Source organism: Mya arenaria, chromosome 16 (genome assembly GCF_026914265.1).
Source record: "Mya arenaria isolate MELC-2E11 chromosome 16, ASM2691426v1".
Classification (NCBI taxonomy): Eukaryota; Metazoa; Mollusca; class Bivalvia; order Myida; family Myidae; genus Mya; species Mya arenaria.
Genome location: NC_069137.1, coordinates 49,721,883 through 49,736,678, shown reverse-complemented (window position 1 = coordinate 49,736,678; position 14,796 = coordinate 49,721,883). Strand labels below are relative to the sequence as shown.

Below are 14,796 nucleotides of genomic sequence, written 5' to 3'. Positions count from 1 at the left end.
TCAATATCAACTCATTTTGCTTCATTACAGCATGACATTATTCAAACAAAAGTAATGTTTTAGTATTTCTTTGGTTTTGCATTTGTATTAAATGGCATTAACATTTGCTTTGTTTAAGGTCAAAACACTATTTGACTTACTATCAGGCGGACACTTGGATCTGCATCTGGCGGGGGTGGGGAGTGGGGTGGGGGTGGGTGGATCTGCATTCGGGTGAATCATGTATCCAGACCACCAACTCAATACATAATTAACCATAAAGTATGGAACTAGTATGCCAATCTTACCACTGGCGGGGTGGGCAGTGGGGTGGGGGTGGGTGGGGGTGGTGGGTAAATGGAGTTGTCAAATCCAATCTAGATCTGTCGACTTATGATAAATCAAATGCATCGAACTGTCAAAGTATGAAACTCTAAGTACCAGTGGGATATCAGGAGTTGTCAATTCACCATCTGGGATGTTTGTGGGGGAGGGGGGGGGGGTGTAATCTATTTAGGAATACTACATCAAACATATCAAACAAGCTCAGAACGCATCACTTAATATCAGTCGGACATTTTGAGTTGTCAAATCCGCATGGTTGGTAAATCGGGTAGTAATCTATTCAGGAAACTTTCATCAAAAATATTATACTAGCAAACAATGAAACTCTTACTATCGGGCGGACATTTAGAGTTGTCAAATCCGCATTTGGGCGTATCGGGTGGTGCGCGATCCAGTCCACCGGCCCAGCGTATAGACTTCCCATCCACCTGTTCGTATCGCTTCGTGTTGCCGAAATAGTTCGCGACCACCTGGCAAAAGAAGCATTTTATTTCAAACTATTTATTAAAATTTTTTAAATTTGTATATACGTTTTCATTGAATACTTGAAGATAACTATGTCCTTATACATTTGATCAAAACTAGACATTAGAAAAAAGTATTTAATGAATGGTCCTGTTTTATTAATTCAGTGTGTATAATCTACGCATTTATTTTAGTGTTACAGTGAACTGGATCAGTATGAACCTATTAACTTGACTTCTTATAAATTATTTATAATTATACACATTGACATGCTTGCGGCCTTAATGAGCCTCTGTTTATACATGGCCAATTTTACCAGTTTAACTAAATCAGACACCATCATCACCATGATGCTACGAATAGATCTGTAAGCGAGATTGTAACAAATATATTTTAAGATACAAATCCATGTCAACATCATACAGTTATGCACCAGTCAATTGTAACCACGCCCCACAGGTCCGGGGGTATACCGGGGATAGCCGGGGAAATGGGCCGTGTTTTTACCTTCCAGGTAGCCCCGCAGTGCTGGGTGAATGCAGTGGTTTAGTCTTTGCGCAAAATATAGCGGGGAATGGGCCTTACCTAAGGTCCCTGGGGTGCAGGGGGGGGGGTGGGCATTTGACGGGGATTTTACCAGCCGTTCGTCCTAGCAGGGCGGGGATCTTACCCGGACTTGGCTGGACTGTACGTCAAAGTCCCCACTAATCACTGGACCTGGGGGGGGGGGGGGGCGTGGTTACAATTGGCTGGTGCAGTTTCAACATCAAGTCCTTGCAGTTTCAACACAAACAGCTACAGTTTCGGCACAAACAGCTACAGTTTCAATACAAACAGTTACAGTTTCAACACAAACAGTTACAATTTCAACACAAACAGCTACAGTTTCAACATTAACCGCTACAGTAACGAACCTCAAATTCGCCAGTGACCGGGTCCATATCAAGCAGCGAGTAGTCAGCATTCCTGTCACCATTGTCATCGATAGAGACATTTCCAGTGATCCCTGAAACATTGTCTAAAGCATTTAACACGGCGGTTTAAATGGCAGGACACGTGGAAAGTTGAGTATCCATAAACTACTATAACAGGGTGAGGAATCACGTGACCTAAAGGGGTTCTCACACGGGTTACCACGGGTCACAACCGATGTAAACAAAGATGTTAGTGATGATAATTTCTAAACAACAATTTTAACAGAAAAGCTATGAAAATATTTCTTAGCATATAAAAGACTATGCTATTTTCTGCTTCTATACGTGTGAAATATTTTGGATTTTCGTGTATTTTAATAATGCAACCATTGGCCAAAATTTCAGCATTGAATCCCTGGAACATAGTCCGAGACATTTAACACGTTGGGTTAAGTGTTGGAACAAATGTTTTTTCAGTAGCAGCCACCTGCCCTTATGGAGACCAGCATGGGCACCCTTCTGCCTTCATAGAATTAAATGCTTAATACCGTCAAATATTTCTTTTGTATTGTTTAAAGATTATAATAAGTTTAGAACAATAATTCACGCTTAACATCTCTACCAGCTGAAACCTAATATAACTTCAAATAAACACAATTTATAACAATTCCTGCCAATTCATAATGATCAAGTTCACATAACAATATTAGGCCTATACCTCCCCCCCCCCCCCCCCCCCCCGGGTCCTCCTTACATTTATGGATATATTTTTTGTAAATTTACTTTCAACTGTACCATAAAGAGTATTTGAAACAAACACTCTCATAGTTCAGCTATTTTAACCTTGTTTGGAGTTTCAGGGAGTTTCAGTGCAAATGTTCATATGAAGAAAGCATTATTATCGACAAGGGATCGCAAACTCTGCAATTTTCCATAATGTCCCCATGTAATGTTAAACATGTATTATGTATACCACATTGGAGAAGAACTGCATCTTTATTTAATGTCAATGATAACCTTTACGCGATCATCCCCCGTTCACCATGTGGTGGTGTTATTAATTTACACTCCGGGTCCCGGCGTGAGCACATTGAAGGGTCCCAGAGTGACAGTTTAACCACCGCACACCTATCCTTGGCAGACTATCAGGCGGTTAACCAGTACTAGGTGCCTTCACCTCTGCAAGAACATGACAACTTCTGTACATGCCAAGCACGGCAGTGGTACAGTGCGAATGGTCGTAGAAAGGATTTCATAACCAATCACAACAGAAGAGACCTGGTCCGCCCGGGAATCGAACCCGGGTTTTCCGATTCACAGTCCAACGTTCTACCGATAGAGCTAACCGGGTGGACACGTTCACCATGTCTTTAGGACAGAACAATATATAGGGACGTAATGCTACTAGTATATCACGCCTCCAACATAAATGACGCAACGCCATTGGTCTAGGACTGGTCACGTGGTGTACCATTATTTTTCCATATTGGGTTACCAAATTTATATTGAACCAAAATAGCGTCTTTTCCCCGATTCCGAAGTATAAACGAAAAATTTAAACAGGTTGTCGACGTGATATATACGTTACGGGGTTAGCAGTAGCTCTCACCCGACATGGTTTCCTTTGCCCCGTATATCCCATATCGGTTCACCTACTAACCCCGTAACTTATAGTATAGGTCTAATATTCGTTGTACACATAATTATAACACATGTCCAGTGGCTGTATTTAATAACCACCATATATTTAAATCAATTATAAGATTTGAATCCAAGTGTTTTGATTGGACTGTATAAATAACTCGCCAATGGGCTAAATGGATTCATTGAGGCACGAACAACTAACTATAAGACTTATATTAAATATGGCCCCAGTACAATTTCGATAAGAGATCACAATGAATATGGAACGATTTTCAGAGGTGGTGTTCAATATACAACCTTAGTAAATCTTATGGCCATACATCATTGGCTTCATTCACTATATAGGTCAGTGATTGGTCGGTTATTTACACAAGTAATCCGATTAGCTACATCGCTCTTAGATCCAATTAAAACTTATATCAAATTCCATGCCCTGTCTAGATTTCAGTGTTGATATTTTATAGTAAGACTAGAAAAGTTGAAACGTTAGACTGTTAGCTAGTATTAACATGCTGATACATAAAAATAGGAATACGGGAGTAACGCCTAGAAAGGTACGACCTTAAGGCTTACAATTTTTATTGAAACGGTGCCAACGAATATGATTTTATTAATTTTCACAATTGCTAATTATCTGAGAATTCCAGAATTGTAAAGATTTAAAATACTTTTTGAAGTGATAACCTTTCTCCCCGCAGGATTAAAAATAAGTACTTCTCTACAATTGCTGAGCACATGGAAATACTCGAACACAATACAGGAAACGCTTCAAGACGTTAGCAAATACGAATTTATATCTTAATGAAGCCAACTTTATAGTCACAATGGGACGTGGAAATCTCGGATAATTTCTCAAATAATTTCCAGCAATGTCCTGTGGTGCTGGATTGTGAAATTAGATACACGATTTAAGGAGCTATTTTCAGTCGCAGAACAAGTGTTGCAACAAATGTAATAGTAATTAGAATCGCTTTCCTCGTAGAGATTTAATTAAAGAACACACTTTGAGTTCTTGTAATCTAAATAGGTTCTCTGAATTTGGTTAAACAACAAAAAAGAACATAATGTTTCATCCAAATTGGGTTTAAATATGTTTTGTTCTGTCTAACAGTGTATGGGTCATTGCATGATCTACTTTAATTCTAAAAACGATGCGCTCATGCAACAATAAATGTGGCGGTTTTTCTCTCCAGACAGCTCAACACCTCGCCTTATTAAATGCCCAAGAAAAACACGCGACATTTGTTTGTTAATATTTCGCATCTGATTTTCTTCACTTAATTACTTTGTTTAAGAAAACTTTAGTGTTTTTTTTTTTTCATTTGCAACTCGATAAAATAGTTGCGATATTTGACATTAATAACTTCGGTGCATTTTTAAAAGAGTTCGCAAAAGCCCTGATTTCGTAAAATATCCCGTTCCACGTCCCTGTACAATTGAAACAGACGAGTTTTTTTTTCGCTTATTACGTTTAAGAGCAAATTACACTAATTTTGATGTGATTTCTCAGTGTTATCTTTCGTTTTTCGCTTTAATTAACAAATGCCATTATATCAAAGCACGGCTGTACCATCTCAGACCATTTGCTATTTTCCATCGTTATAAGTTTTATAGCTGAATGGTTTGTGATTGCAATACAGGCTGAAAATGCTGGATCTACTTGAATATTTTTTGTGAAGCACTGGAAATCAGTGTTATTACGCGTTCAAATTGGTATATTGACTATAGAATTACACATAAAAAATGTTTAGTGGTCTGTGACCTTAACTCATGTAGAAACCCATTACGTTTCATCATGGAGAATAAGTAGAACCGTAACCTATAAAGAAAAGGTGTTGTCACCTCTAAATGTTCTATTCCACATGCGCCGTGTAATCTCCGTCCCATTTGTAATGGATCTGTTCGCTTGTAATGTCTCATTCAGGGCCAGGGCGTACAAAATTACCGCGTCATGGAAAGCGCCCACAAAACTGTTCACCTGCAAGATAAAATGGTTATATACGATGTAAATTCTCCGCTTGTTATGGTGGCTGATTTCTGCGATTTCGTCTTTCCGTGGCGAATACGCGAAATCACGAACATTCGAAAACCGTCCACATAGCGGGCTGAAATTGCAAAAATATACTAAATTGTGACAATGCAGAAACACACAAATGGAAGGCTAGAAGACACTTAATCGATGGGGACATACGAAAAAATAAATAAGGGATAATTGTTTGTTAAAGTGGTAGATCGTAATGTATTTTACCGAATGAGCACCGGAATGTATATTTCATGAGTGAATATACATTTGTCGTTAACTTTATGCTCACTAAACATTCAACAAACAATGTTTGCGAATAAATGATTTAAACTTTATCGCACTCGCCCCGTTTCTATTTTAGTGATTGTTTTAGGGAAAATGCCAGCCGAATTTGTTTTCCCCATTGTTGTCAGTCGCCAATGTAAATATGTGAACACACTGGGATTAATTCTACATCAAGCACGGCCTCATACAAACAGTTTCACTTCGGTTGCCTTCTTAATTTAACATATGAATATTAAATGCACATTAAAGCTGCACTCTCACAGGAAGGATACCCCATCTGTGTTCGAACGTAAATATGAACAATTGCGATCTGATCTTAGGCCAGCAGTCTTATATCACTGGTTTCCAGACATTTACGCAAACATTGGCTCATTCCATTAAAAACAATAAAAAAAGTTGTCAAAAGGTAAATCTATGAGACAGCAGCTTTAAAGAATACACTTTAAGGAATGCTTGAACTTCTCCGTGAAAATAAGACCTGTTCAACATGTGTACACTTATTCATAAAGATCCAGCCATATTGGCGGGGGTCAGGTTTATAATTCCAAACTATCTGCTATTGACAAGCGGTAATTACTTTGTCAAAACAAAATGGTAATGAAGTACTTCAGCCATAGTCGAGAATTGGCCATTGTCAAGGGTAGCCGGCGGGCGTTTGAAGCGTTTTTAGCTCTTAACATAGGCGGCAAAGGAAAATACTTCTGGTTTGTGTTATCCGATTCTACTAACGAAATTGGCACCAACCCACCGTTAGTATAGTACGTTGTTAAAAAAAAGATAAATCATTTAAGCGTGTGATTTATATGTAGTTAAAACACGTTTAAAGCTTAAGTATATAGATTACTACGTCAACACCATTCCACAATGACATTATTATAACATTCTTACATAAAGCCGAGTATTCTTTAAAAAAGTCTACCAACTCTATCTAATTTAAAAAAAAAAAGGTGTAACCCTGACGAGAGCATTTTTGGCCTATACGAAATGTTCCATCGCTGAAAATGACTAATGTAACTAAACACTTAATTGAAAGAAAACTCCCAAATTGAAATCGAAATTGAGGAAAGGTGCATTTAGCTGCTGTGCACGTTCAGACAAATTGGAAGATTTAATTTAATATTTGTTTAAGATACCAAATAGCGTTATAACGTTGTTTGTTATAAAAATACTAGACCTGTATCAATACCCGTACATGAGAGAAAATATTTTAGAAGATGAATACCAATTTTTTTTATTGAATGTCCATTGAATAATGATATTCGAAACTCTTTGTTGCCATTCTACTATTTACGACATCCTAGTATGCATACATTTATAGAGTTAATTAACACTAAAAAAGAAGGAACATTGAAGAATTTGAGTGTATTTGTTTACAAAGCTTTTCACATTATGTCAAATAGACATTTTGTAACAGTCTAGTATTATAGCCATTGTCATAAAATTTATTAGTGTAATATGGTACGGCACAAGTACATATTATTTGTATTTGTCACCATTATGTACTTTATGTCTCATGGGTCTACGATCTTCTGGTTTATTATAAATAAAACTTGAAAACTTTAAACTTATATATCATCTCTCATTGTTCGTTGCTGTCATACTATATCTTTAGGGATAGCAGCTTTACAAAATACACATTTTATATTAATAATAACTTCCTGACACTTCATTTCATTTGGCTTCAAAATTAATTAGGATTGTTTTACAAATACCAGCACTGTATTTTTTATATTATTCAGAATTGTCTAATTTGGCGGAATAGAAGATGAGCCACTGCTGTATAGGCGTAAAAATATTGTTTTGTTTCCACTTATCAAACCGACCCTATAATTGTGATCTTCCATGATTAAGGTCGGTTTGGTACAGAATTCCACATCCCCGCCCCCCCCCCCCAAAAAAAAAAAAAAAAGAAAAAAGAAGAAAGATAAGTAAATGCACCAAAAAAGTAATGCCTATCTACCTACCCTTAAATTATTTTAGGAAGATCTTGGAAACATAAACACCATTTTTGTCCTTATTGAGTGTTCCATTATTCAAAATGAAATGAAACCAGCAACTGTTAATGGGCATGGATTCATAAATATATTCATTACTGTTTACATATCGTAAAATTTCAAAAATATTCAACACACTTGTGAATTTGTTAGGATTTCTTCTCTTGTTTTATTAGGACGTTGATGTGTTTACTGCTGTTTGAATAACATTTAAATATTAAAACAAAGAAATTAAAAGCTTTAAGTCTGGGGAAAACGTGATAACTATTCTATTTTGCATTCAAAGTGTTATTTCAGTAAGATAGTCTAAATATTAATTATCCATTAGCACGCAAGTTAAGTTTCCGTTATTCACTCATTTCAATAATACAATGAAAACTGCAGTAGCCGAAAATTCATAAACACACCCAGTCAATACATTTATAGAAAAAATACTGTGCGTTTAAAATATCAGGTAAAAATTGAGCGGTAATACCATTCCAATGAAAAGTTGGACATTGCACATAGCAAATTTAATATATTTTATATTTTCGCTTGTATTATTTTAAAAATATACCTTTTAATGTACGGTGTGTTCCAAATTCCCGATTGCTGAATTATATCAAGCGTTACTAGTTAGTTCGAGATAATTAGTAGATAATTAGTTAGTTTTAATAATATTCGAGGGAACTAAACGATATACTTTATTTCCTAGTGCGTGGTGAATATGAATTTGCCTACATTTGCGACTTTTTCACCGAATGTAAACAAAATAATTAAGTTATGCTCTGTGTCTCTCGTTGGAACGATGTCTTGTGCTATGGGCGTAACCGGAGTACACGGAGGAAACTAACTTGTCAGGTGAGGTAACCACAAACCAATTACACATACGCCCAGACCACAAATCAAACCTGGAGCGCCTTGATGAGAGCACAGTTGCGCTAACCACTGCGCTTACCGGATGGGACTCGGTATTGACACAAAGGCTGCGTTCTGTTTGATACATGCTTTTGGTACTCACGGCCACTAAACGCAAGCTCCACCACTTAACGGTGGTGCAAGGAAAACGAGCTGTCGACATTTCCGTAAGAACATTTTGGTACATGTATATATAACTAACGCTTGAACAAAACAAAAGTGATAAGAACTCCTTTTAAAGGAAATATGCACTTATTACTAAAAAGTGGTGGCTTTGTTGCTCTAGTTGCTGGCGTTTAGTGGCCATGGTTCATAAGACACATTTATAAACAAGCACTTAATACCAGAAAACAACGTTTTTGTCGTTCAGAGTTCAGTTGGAATTATGACTTAGTTCCTCTGTGACAGTACTACTTAAAAATGCCACGCGTGTGACAAATCGTAATTAATGACCCTAGACGGACATCTTCACATGAAGGCGAGTAATTGGAAATCACAACAAATACCTAGCTGTCGATTCCAGATACAGACTATTTCAAAGCTAGTGAGTAACATTAGACGATTTGAGATGTACACAATGAAAAGCCAATGTCACCACGAGTATTCAATATACAATTTATTTTAGTTTTATTATACACTCAGCACATACAGTTTGCGAAGAGAGGTAAATACATTTGTAATATAGAACAAATTTGGTATACAACTGTTGTTAATATTACAGTCATACTTCATTGACTTCATCCACTGTATTGGACAGTTTTTAATAACAAATAATCCGATTAGCTACATCTTTCTTAGATCCAATTAAGACCAATATTGAATACCAGCCGAGAAGTTTTGATTGAATTATATATTTTATAAAACGTCCAGGCATTCGTGTCATGTGTCGCTATAGTCCGCTTTCATCTACTAATGCACGTGGTATATAATTTTAATAATGTGTAGAATATATTTACCTTAGCAATACATACAAATCAAAAGAAATTAGAAACGTGATAAAAAGGTATATGAAAAAAGCAACAAATGTGTTCATGTTACAGTTTAACACAAAACGCTATTCCAAAACGTATTGCGCTTTTATGTAAACCCGCCAGAAATGTTTTGCAAATTCTGCAAACATGATCTTAAAGCAAATGATACCATTGTTTACAGTTTTATCATTTTCTAAAATAAGGAAGAAAACCAATTTCTATCACAAGCGATTACATTCCGTAAGGCAGTTCAAAAAGTCAGTCTTTGATGCCAAACAAATACATATAAATTGGATAAAAATAATTGACCAGTATCCGATTAGTTTGAGAAATCCTTTAATCGACAACGTACACTTTTCATCCCTAATTTCCGGAGAGAACATCTGTAAAGTTTCTATTTGTTTCTGTATCAATTGTTAAATCCTTTACGCTTCCCCCTTCCAAATTAGGAAAACCACGATGTTCACATACTTCTTATACAGGAGTTCAATTTGATCCAATTAATTATTTCTCTCGGGACTAATTCCATAACCCCTTGAGATTTATCGCCTCATCCAATAACTGTTAATTCCTTCAGAGTAGCGAGGTTATAATTTTAGAATGTGTGCTTTCCAACAGTAAATATCCAACCTATATTCTCAGCGAATGGAATTATAGATATGCATACATTAAGTAATAGACTTAATTATTAAGAATTTTTACTTTCGCGGGTGTTTAAAGATCCGCCTACTGCCAATCACCCGATAAACACTCCCTGCGTCAGATCTTGCGTTTACAATGTGTCAGCCAATGAGGTTGTATTCTTAGTCAGTAAGATGACCTGAAGTAATATCTTACTTATTAAGTAAGGATCATTCGCTTCGCTCATTCCACCTATTCTTGATAATTAAGATCTTACCTCACGTGTTCTAACTATTACTTCGAAGTTTAAAGTTTGCGAAGCCTCTATATATACTTCTTGCAAACACAGTCAAGTCAATAATTGTTGGATTTAAAAATTGCGAGATCATTTTTTTGCCATAAAATACGCCAAATTTACGCTCGCGAAATTTAACCAATAAACAGTAATTATTTCTCGTGGGACTAATTCCATAAACCCTCTTCATTTTACTGGGAGATCTGAACGTGTCCAGCGCAAGATTTTCCGGACAATGCACTCATCTAAATAGCGTTGGATGAAGATGTTTCAGAATATTGATTCCATGTTTGACGCCATATTTCACACAATCTACGGTTGACAGTAATGTTGATTTTTGACTGCTGCTGCCCGGTTGAAATACGAATCGTAGATGATACCAGTTATTCATCGGTTCTGCCGTTGTTGGAAAAAGTTCCGTTGTGTGAAAAAGTTCCGTTGTTTGGTTTGAAAAAGTTCCGTTGTTTGAAAAAGTTCCGTGGTTTGAAAAAGTTTTGTGCATTGAATGACTTGATGATACATGATGTATAATGTTAATGGCAAATTTGGAATAATAACGTTGTTTTCGAAGTTTTAATTCAATGTGATTATGTTTCAAAGTGTCGATTCACAAGCGTTGTTTTGCCAAGTTGATTCATTAAAAGTATAATTGGTAACCATTTGTTTTGACACTGTTGATAATCATACGGACAACAAGCATTCACTAAGCATTGGTAATTATCTTGTTGTAAAATATGTGTAATGTCCAGTCATTTTGGTCATTTCTTTGCCATATTGGCATAATCTTTGTGCCAATATTTCCAAAGATTGTAGGTTTTCCACCTCTCAAACCATAAGCGAAAGATGCCATCAATATTGGTACGCCTTCGAGCGTGATTCGTATAGCTTATTGCTGTCCTGGTAATCGCGTTTGAATAAATTAGTGTAAGCTAACCCTGTTGGCCATGTCACTGTCTAAATGCGTGCAATTATTTACGACCAAATTGCATTATAGTCGGACCTTTTGGGAATTCCCACAACTCAGCTACCAACGACAAGTGGCGTTGCCTTGTGTAATATTTCAATGGAACCGATTTATTCGCAATATGGACAGACGTTCCGGCCAGGGGGATAATTAAACAATACTTGTGTATCATTTCTACCAGACATTCGGAATTCATTGGCCATCTTCCACCATAAACAACCTCGGAAGTATATGGACGATTTACATTGTCAGAAATCTTACATTTAATTAAGTAGATCGCGTAGTGATTTCAATTTAGCAGTTAAACTTAATGACTTTACTCTTGGGAATCTTAATTATTTATGCAATAGAACACTTCACTGGCAATCAATTCAAACTTAGATATTCAACAAACACGTTAAAACACTACATATAATTAAAACTATTAATTAAAAGTTTACGAACTACTTCTACTGATGCACGTTGTGTTCGATGAACAATGGCCGAGGTGTTCCGAATGATGCAACGGTAGTGCGTCGTTGCAAGAAACAACGAATATCTGATTCAAGAAACATCGAAGATGAAATTCATTTCTGGAAGCCTATTTGTCTCCATCCCGCCCTAATTTCGGGAAGTTTCTTTAACTGAACGCGCTTACGTGGCTTATTTAAATACTCCAAAATACATTCTTAAATTCACTTCACTGACAATCATTTTAAACGTTAAACACTATAAGTAAGTTTTAATTAGTATTATTTAGAATTTTACGAACTACTTCTACTGAGGATGAGGTTGTTTCCTATAGAAAATGACCGAGGAGTTCCGAATGTTCTACCAGCGTCTACACTAAGCCCCTATAGCTCAAAACGTACTTCGTGTTACACGCTTAAGTGCCTTACTTTATTTGCAAAAAGAACTTACTTAAACTTTATTTAACAAATAAAAAAAAACAAACTTAAAAGTACTCGTTCAGAACTTTAAGGGTCAGACATCAATTTTTTTTATCTCGTGTGAAATGTGAATATGCATTGATAAAACATCTACAAACGTTCTAAATAGCTATATTCTTAAAATATTGGAACATGTGACAAAAATGCTCTACTTTGCCGAAAAGCATTAGTAACGCTATTGAAAAATTGAATCATTTTAGTCTTGGACTTACTTAATTCAGTTAAAATGAGTATCTTGCTGTTGCTGTTTTGATTTTGTTCATCAAAGCATGTAAACCAACTCAATTTCAACAATTAAAAAAATGGCAAAATAAGATATGTGAATGTCAGTCCCTTTAAGGATAATTTCGATATGATAAATGTCTTTGAAACATTTTAGAAAGACGAATATGAAAACAATATATGAACATGTGTGTGATTATATAGTAGCACAAATTGTCTCAGTTATGAGATCGGAGACTCATTCATTAAAAGATTTAAACAGCCATTTATCAGGAGGAAAATTCCTCTGAATCTGAAATTCTGATTTCCAAAACAATAAACATTTCTGAGCTCTATTATTACGACGTTGATTTATTGCTTAATTTAAATTGTAAATAAACACTTGTCTGAAAATCTAAATAACTTGAATTCAAAATTGCGATTTCAGAAGAATATTAAGTTTAGTTTGGATAGTTTGTAAGTCATTAAAACTCCAATGCGTTATAACACTTTTCTTTGCGAGACAGCTAGTCTTTATTCATTCATATTCGGTGTATGTCATGGTACTGTTATTATCAAATAGCGAATATGCTAAATTACATGTTCTATTCATGTCAGAATTCACTTATTATTTTGCATTCTATGTTTGTACCAGGCTTTTTCAGACCATTAAAAACGACTACAAGGCTATTTGAACAAATATATATATATATATATATATATATATATATATTAGGTTCACACTATGTTCATTCAAGGAAGACAAAAATACAATGGTGAATGATTTTCATTGGCTGGGTATAGCACGTGATGACGGTCAGGCAATTTGATTGGCTAGCAAATATAGACGGACTCTATGAGCCCGACAACACGACAAATAACCAAACCAATGAAATCGTTCACCTAGCAAACTACATAAATACAGTAAATAAGTACAATAAAATTGTATTCCTGTTTTTGCCTCACCTTATATTGTGCGCCTTTTATAACCATTACTTGCAGGCGTTTAATAATATTTCCCAAGATAGAAGCGTGGCACCATTGCCTTCTGGTCAAGCACCTAACGCGACAGCCATTAATTCTAGAGATAGTATCTCATTGTGTGCTTCAAGTTGAAATACATTATGTTCTTAAAGACTGAGAACTTCATGTTCTTATGTCGGGGTGAATCTCCGGTGAACTGTTCTCCTCCTAGAGCAGGTATTTTCAAAACAAGAATGCTAATAAATGGAAATAATGATATTTATCATTAGCCTAATTTAAATGTATCTATTTGAGGTATGCTTTTACGTACAAGAACTTAGGTTGACCCTTATGAGTAGACAATAAGCTGATTATATCAATTAAAATACTTACTGAAATGATAGGTTTCAATGTAAATGATAAAGTTTATAAACAAATATAATACGTGTAGAAGAAAGGAAAACCATTCGGAACTCCTCGGCCATTTTCCGTCGAAAACAACCTCGGATGTATACGGACGGTTTACAATGCCAAACTGAATCTGTACATTTAATTACTCAGAAATTTTATTAGATCGTGTAGTAATTTCAAATTAGCAGGTTAACTTAATGACTTTACTCTTGGTAATCTTAATTATTTAAGCAATAATTTAATTTACTGGAAATAACCGAGTAATACAAAATAAACGTTAAAACAATGACATTATACTATTATTTTTTTAAGGACTACTTCTACTGATGAACCGGCATACATCTTAGATTGTTTCGATGGAAAATGGCCGAGGTGTTCAGAATGGAAGGACAAAACGAATGTATAACCTTTACTCATATATAGTATATATGTTAACGTCTTTACGTACGGACTTAAAAGGACTCCCTCATGTTTTTTACCAAAATAAAAAAATGTTCACGGTAATGCATTTGAAAGCACTAACATTACAATTATTTTATTCTTTGATACCAATACTGCAGAAAATATACAATTTAAGAAATAAAAACAGGTTTTAGTGGGGAGCGAACCCACGCCGCTATGGCCAAGATTTTTTCGGAGACTGATAACAAAACCGCTCGCCCAAAAGACTCTTACATAAGCTCAGGGAAAATTTAGCCTTTAAGCATTTTGTTGAAAAGCGTTACTAACGCTTTTCAAATCTTTGACTTCAAAGACAATATTTGAACATATATCAACCGCTGTCATTTAATTAAAGGGTTCCAGCCGTCAGAATCTTAGCTTGAACAATCCTTATGATTTGCCACACTTTATTTCGTCGTAAAACAGTGCATTTTACAAAACATGAGCGTGTCAG

At 35.6% G+C, this 14,796-nt stretch overlaps 1 protein-coding gene across 4 annotated transcripts in view; it reads right to left on the bottom strand.

Annotated features, from left to right (window-relative positions):
- LOC128221872 (atrial natriuretic peptide receptor 1-like) overlaps positions 1–14,796 on the bottom strand; it is a 355,937-nt gene that overhangs the window by 63,374 nt on the left and 277,767 nt on the right. For all 4 annotated transcript variants that reach the window (XM_052930497.1, XM_052930496.1, XM_052930499.1 and 1 more), the window contains 3 exons: positions 5,190–5,325; positions 1,704–1,795; positions 656–794 (listed from right to left, as the gene is read on the bottom strand). In XM_052930497.1, the coding sequence (XP_052786457.1) occupies positions 656–794; positions 1,704–1,795; positions 5,190–5,325 (367 nt within the window). The remainder of the gene's footprint in view (positions 1–655; positions 795–1,703; positions 1,796–5,189; positions 5,326–14,796) is intronic.